Source organism: Podarcis liolepis (genome assembly GCF_965112155.1).
Source record: "Podarcis liolepis genome assembly, chromosome: 3".
Classification (NCBI taxonomy): domain Eukaryota; kingdom Metazoa; phylum Chordata; class Lepidosauria; order Squamata; family Lacertidae; genus Podarcis; species Podarcis liolepis.
The window spans coordinates 38683677-38690590 of NC_139557.1; the positions used below are offsets into that span (position 1 = coordinate 38683677).

The window sequence follows — 6914 nt, forward strand, 5'->3', positions numbered from 1 at the left end:
ATGGGTACAAATTTTATTTCTAAACAGGTACATTGCGCCACGTCGTTTCTCTTACGCGCCCTAAGCAACGATGGCTGCCAGCCTATGCAAACTTGAGAGTGAGTCTGGCTTGCTTCCCAGTATAAGGGCAGGCGGGACAGGGGGAAAGCGTGGAAACCACGGAGCCTTATATAATTCTCCTGCCCTCCTCCCTTTCCAAACTCAAAAGAGCCCTTTAAGGCGGGGGTCGGGGGCCGCGCCAGGTCTTCGCCCCACTCTTCCCATGGGGCGCAAAAGCCCACAAGCTTACCAGCAAAGCGAGGCCGAAGAGGCACCAGCCCGTGACCAGGTCCGTCTCCGCGGTGAAGGCCGCCATCTTAACTTCCGGCAACAACACTGACGCTCACGGCAACGGCGCCGCCGCGCGAGGGGGAGGAGCCTAGTGGAGCACCAGGGGGCGGGACCAAGCGAGGCCCAAAGCAAGGGGAACCGCGTTACTGTGGGAACCGCTAAACAACACCCTGCCCCAGAAGACTGGCGATTGCTCTTGATTGGCTGGCCCGGCTGCCGAAGGAGGCCAATGAGGGCGCGACGGAGCAAAATCACCCACTCACGCCCAGCTGACCTTGTTGCGTGTCGATTCCCGACTAGGCAGCGTGGCGGGTGGAATCGTGGCCGCTCTAAATTAAATTAGGGTGGTGGTTGCTTTTTTTAGGACGTTGTGGCCGCGCCTTAAATTATGGTTTCGAGTGGCTTGTTAGAAAGGCGGAGGCCCGTTTTAGATTTCGGTATTGGGGAGTCATAAAGGTTCTCTGGGTGGAAAACTCAAAAAGAGGGGCGGCTTACAGAATAAAAGAACGGGGACTAGCGCAGGATTCGTGCATACGAAGCACGGGCGTTTGCATTGCAAATTTGCACGCGCAATGCAAGCATTCTTGCTTCGTATCCATAGGCTGCGAAATTCCTTTTACCAGCAATGCAATCCTGCACGTGTCTTCTTCAGAGCAAGCGGCCCCGACCCAGCTAAATTTGCTGGGATGGCAGCTTTGGAGAGGACGCAGCAGGAACAGGCGCTTCTGAGAACCGAAATCCCGCCTGAAGGTTTACTTAATCTAGGTCTGCTGCTCGAATTTAACTCCCGTGGACCTGGCCGTTCCCAGGTGTGTGAATAGGGGGAAACCCCGCAATCCCTGCCGTGCATGCGTCCAACAGGGATGGGAGGCAGCAGAAACCGTGTACAGTAACTTCGTTAATCGTGGACGGGGTGAGAAAGTAAAAGGAGACTGAACCGTGACGTGTTGTGCAGCAGCAGCAGCTACCTACCAGAAAAGCGACACTAAAGCACCACCTCGCGGTCGGGTCCGATACAATCGTAAACATCTCCATCTTGGCTTTCGGTTGCCTAGCCTAACAGCACCGCCCTCTCTGCCGCCATTTATTGAGAACAGAAGCACACGCCCGTGTAAATAGCATCAAGTCTCGCTCCTGTGTAACAGATCTGCCTTTCAGCCTTGAATTGAATCTTTAACCACGTCAGACGCGGGGGGGGGGGGCGTGTCACATGCTTCATTTCTTCATCAGGGGAAAAAGAGTCCCTGCACTTAGAAAAGTAGAATGTCATGGAGAAGTTAGACCAGGTTTTCTGTAAAGTATTCATAGCATTTTTGGTACGGAGGAACCTACATGTAGTCTTAAATAGTAACCACAGGACTTTTCTATTAAGTAGGGAGTTGACAAAACAGACGACAGAGATTTCTCCAAGTGGTTCTTTATAGTAAGCTTGAACTGAACTGAATGGTCCAGCCAACCTGCATATATAGAGCTCAACTACAAAGCAACAGTAACAACTTTCTGTAACTATCCAATCACTGAACGTCACTTTCAATTCCTTATTTGCATAAGCAGACCTGAGTGAAAACTACAGTATCCCCCTGCTGGCCCAGGGTGAGAACTTTAGTACATAACATTTTCATAATCCCCAAATGCTTTGGCTCCTACTTCTGTACATGTTCCTTATGACAGTTTGAAGCCACTGCTGTTCTTTTGCTCAACCTTTGTTTTGTAGGCCAAAAGTAATTGAGGATATTCCAAATGAAAATTAAGATCTGTACTAGGAAAGGAAGGTTGGATGGTGTAGTAATGTACACACAGTTGAAGATATAGGAGACAGAAACATTAACATGACCAGCAGTGGGAGGAGACTAAGCAGATGCTGAGTGAGTGATTTGAACCTCCAATTATTTCCAACTTTTCCTAGGTTCAGAGTGTGCAAGATTCTCATGCCAAGCATTCCAGAAGGCTGTCAGAGATCTAATCATGCAGATCAATTAAGAAGTTAGAGGCAATACTACAATGAAAAAATATGAATAGGCATATCAGAATGAAAGGGCATATTATTTCTTAAATAAGGAATCAAAGCATTCACTATGCTTGATTCAAATGGTCAGTGGAGGTTAATTATAATGAGAGGGCATTTAAATCCAACAATCAGAAATAAAAGATGTCAGTTAAAATGATTACTGTATACTTCTGTTAGTAACTGACAATGGCATTCTATGCTTCTCTATTCAGAAGTAAGTTCCCCTGAGTTCAGTAAGCAAGTTGGTATATTTTGTTTATGAAGCAAGAACAAGGTGGCTAATTTAAAACAAAAGGTGTGCAGCACAATCCTATGCATGTTTATTCAGATATAAGTCCCCATGTTCAGTGTAAGTATGTTCGACATGGCACCCTAAAGCACATTTAACAAGTTTCCATCGTCAATTAATGGCTATGTTACTAAATGCATCGCTTTAAAAGACTGACCAACAGACCATCCTTTTATTGGTCAAAATCAGAAAATAGAATATTGTAGATCAAACCACAGAATTCCCAAAATAAGCCAAATTCAGTCTGTGTCTCTTAACTACTTGCTAAGGTACATGAGATCATCAGCTGACATATACCACCGAAGATGAAAATATCTAATGCTAGCTTGATGTCATCTGCTTTTTATATGTAGCTACAACATTCTGGGTTTGACCTCTTTTCTCAATTTGAACTTACAGATTCTATGGTGATAAGTAGGATTTTACTTTTGTTCGACCAGTGAATTATTGAAGTAGGTGTTGTTCTTTGGCAGAATTGGTATGGAACTCCTTGGTTTGAGTGGGAGCTGTTCTAACACTACGGTGACTCAGAGTTTGCTTCAAAATATGAATCATCTCAGACCTGCCATTTCAAAACCTCCTAAGCTATGCAGGTACGATTATAAGAACTGGCCTCCGTAATCCCCAAATGGCCAAACGTTCTGCAAGAGACCACACGGGGTTCAAAATGTAACATGCAAGATTTCAAATTATATAGATGGCTTCCTTGGGATAGCCATTTAATATCAAACATGTTTTATGACTAAAAATAGACCATTCTGCTGACATGGTGCATAATGCTAAATTTGGCTTCTCTTTGCCAGTAACCTCGGGATTCCCCCCTTCCTGTTTTCATGTCTTCATAGTTTTCTTTATAGTCATGAGTACCTTGCAAGGCTTGTTTCTCTGCTTGTCCAATTGACACCGGAATTGGAGATGGCACTATAGGAGAGGCACTTGCACGAAAATAGCAAAGGTTGGAATACCACCATCTCACCTTTTCCTCAAACCATCCAACGAAGGGTTGCACATTTCTCTCATGGCACTAAGGAATATCCCTATCGGCAAAGGGTGGCATAAACATGCTAACCCTGGACACTGTGGGGTGGTTGGGAATTGTGTTGGCTGGGAGAAAATAAGTGTAACACAACGAACCAGAATGTAGGACAATGTTAGGAAGGCCTTAGTTGCATCTCATAGCACAAGCCCATTAGTTTCATTTGCTCTCACCAATGATGGCTTTGGGGTCGCAGCAAGAGTTAAACCACCCTTCATCACCAATGTAATTGTGGATGTCATGTGCCAGTCATTGTGGAAGCAACAATGTAGAGCACAATGTAGGAACACCAGAAGCTGCCTTATACTGAGGCCAGACTCTTGGTTCATCTAGTTCAGTATTGTCTATATACTGACTGGCTGTGTTTCTCCCACCATTACCTGGAGATGTCAAGGGTTGAACCTTCTGCAAGAGCAGATGTTCTACTACTACTAAGCTACGGCGCTTTCCCAACTCATTCTTCCCATGATTCCTTGTAGTTCCTGCCTACTTGTGTGTTAACATCTAAATTCTTAGTAACTTAGTGTGCTTCTTCTGAACACAAGCATTCAAAACTGTCAGCCAGTATCTCCTGACTCTGTTAGCATCTGACCCTGAGAAATACCCTCATCAGAATTTGACTATGTACAGTGACAGTACCGTAATACATACAGTGGTACCTTGGGTTACAGACACTTCAGGTTACAGATTCCGCTAACCCAGAAATAGTACCTCAGGTTAAGAACTTTGCTTCAGGATGAGAACAGAAATCACGGCATGGTGGCAGTGGAAGGCCCCATCAGCTAAAGTGGTATCTCAGGTTAAGAACAGTTTCAGGTTAAGAACGAATTAAGTTCTAAACCCGAGGTACCACTGTATATGCAAACAGTTTCTGTTTCTGTTTCTGTTTGCCTTTTATAATCAGTTTTTCTGTCAGTTTAATTTTTGTTGTATCATCTTGTTGAAACATAACATTAAATGTGACCCCTATTAACACCGTTATCCATTTTCTAAGACATTACAGAATATATTTATATATTTCTGTTGGTGGTGGCCTGGATGGAAACAGCAAAAAGCTGGAAAATACCTTCAGGCTGCTCAATCTAAGGATGGTTCACAAGAGTATGGCACGTTATCCAAATGAAAAATTAACACATCACAGCAGGTTAGTTAGAGGGTTTGTTAAATATTACGTTTCTATCCTACAGCAGTGCATATAAACCAGGGGCGTGGACTTATAAAAAATATTGGGGGGGCCCGGGAAAGCTCATGAATAATAAATAAGCTCATGAATATGCAGATAAAGTGGCGCCGCCTCCTCGTGAGCGAATAGGGGAGAGCGTGCTGCGCCTATTAATCAGCTCCGAAGGAAATTGGGTGGAGCTTTTGCTCGGGAGGGAGGGCAGGAGGCATGCAGCCCGACCCTGTGCATTTTGGGCTGGGGGAGGGGCGGCGGCGGCGCTCTGCTGGAGGGGCGCCCGAGATTATTGGGGGGGACGAGCCCCCCCAAACGAATTTTTGAGGGGGCTCGGGCCCCCTCAGGCCCCATGGAGTCGGCGCCTATGATATAAACCATTTATCATTTTGGTGGAAAAGTGCTTGTTGTCATGGAAAACTTTCCTAACAATGCATCACATCACTATTCTTCAGCTAATGTTATCTATCACCGGTAAAACTGTTTACATTTCTCTTTGTGCAAATTATAATTTGATTGCTGTTTAATGCTTATTTTTGGTCAAATCTGTTTTTTAAAAATGTAACGATAGTAATTGGCCATTTGCCTGTCTGATTTGTAACAATACAGTTCTTTATTTTCAGTGGCTTTCCCCATACATTTTCTGCTGTTTGTAAAGATCACTTAGTGCTGCATTTTGGTTTTAGTGCTGTTTATTTCTTTGGTATGTAATTTTTATGGTATGGATTTTCTTTAATGTTAACCACTTTGAGAAATATTCTTAATGCATTTAATAATGAAATTAAATCACATTTAGTCTGCAGTCGAAGACAAATTGGCTTCACAATTTGCTTCGCTTCAAAACAGAGTACTGTATCTTTGAGGCCTGACCATATAGGGTTTGTGACTACTGACCGAATTGTTCAAATCGCATGAACCTCAGGCACAACATACTTTAGGGAAAGAGGATGCAAAGGGGGACAGGGTTAGTGTTATCAAAGTGGGGCTTTCAGGTGATGCGTATTTTTCTTCAACCCTGCAGAACAATCTGCACTGCTGAAAATCACTCTTCTGCACAACTAATAAACATATAGACAAGGACATGCTGGGGCAGAAGGGTAGCAAATAAGGGTATCATGCAGTTTATGGTGACCACACCTGATGCTGGCAACGACAACCAGCAGACATACTGCCTAACCAGCCCCCCCCATTCCCACCAACCTGTCTACCCCTCACCTTCCTAGACCAAAGGGAGGCCTTGGTATCACTACCACTACTAAAGCAATGTCAAAAGAAATATGTAGGCCGGTGAAGGGGAAGGGACTGTCACTGCCACCACCATTGCCATGAAGAGGCAGGGGGAAGCAGAGGAAAGGGGGGAGATGAAGGCACCAAAGAGGCACATAGTATGTTTGGACCAAGGCCAATCAAGGACATGTTGGGTTGGAATAACGACAGACGAGTAGCAAGTGTCATGTGAGAGGCATCTCTGATATAAATATTTTTATTACATTTTCAAAAACTCAGTCAAGAATATAAAGGTCATAGATAGAAAATTATAGAAACAAAGAAGAAAAATAAGAAAAGGAAATCCAATTTTCAAAAACATTTTTCCATAACCAACCGAACTTCCTCACATCTCCCCACCATGCGTTCTTTACAATAAAGATGTCACCAAATTATTACCTTATTTCCTGTCTTAGTTTGTACCTTTCAAATATTATACTTTTAAATTTAAAATACCTTTTATCAATTACTTATACTTTAAATCAACCATAGTATTACTTTAAATTTCAACCTTTTCATACTTATAACTTATTTTCCGATTCACCAAATCTAATCGCTGAAGCTAAAATTTCCCAATCGTGCAGTTTTTAACATTCATACAATTTATAATATTTTTGTAGATAGTCCTTAAATTTTTTCCAGTCCTCTTCCATTATTTCTTCTCCCAAATCTCAGATTCTGCCAGTCATTTCAGCCAGTTCCATATAGTCCATCAATTGCGTCTGCCACTCTTCATGTGAGAGGCATCTCTGGAGCAAGTCCCGAGGAGACTCTTTTATTGAATATTACAACATTGCCACAGGTGCGCTCG

The 6914-nt window shown here is 43.5% G+C and overlaps 1 protein-coding gene and 1 long non-coding RNA gene across 2 annotated transcripts in view; one reads left to right on the top strand and one right to left on the bottom strand.

Moving 5' to 3' along the window:
• Positions 1-494, bottom strand: part of LMBRD1 (LMBR1 domain containing 1) — a 46073-nt gene extending 45579 nt beyond the window's left edge. Inside the window, exon 1 of the mRNA XM_083497384.1 lies at positions 290-494. Coding sequence (XP_083353510.1) covers positions 290-355 — 66 coding nt within the window. The 5' untranslated portion in view covers positions 356-494. The remainder of the gene's footprint in view (positions 1-289) is intronic.
• A 103-nt stretch (positions 495-597) lies between these two features.
• LOC310704217 lies at positions 598-2495 on the top strand. Its single transcript, XR_014524652.1, has 2 exons — positions 598-1441; positions 1605-2495. It is a non-coding gene; the product is annotated as an uncharacterized lncRNA (long non-coding RNA).
• The last annotated feature ends 4419 nt before the right edge of the window (positions 2496-6914 follow it).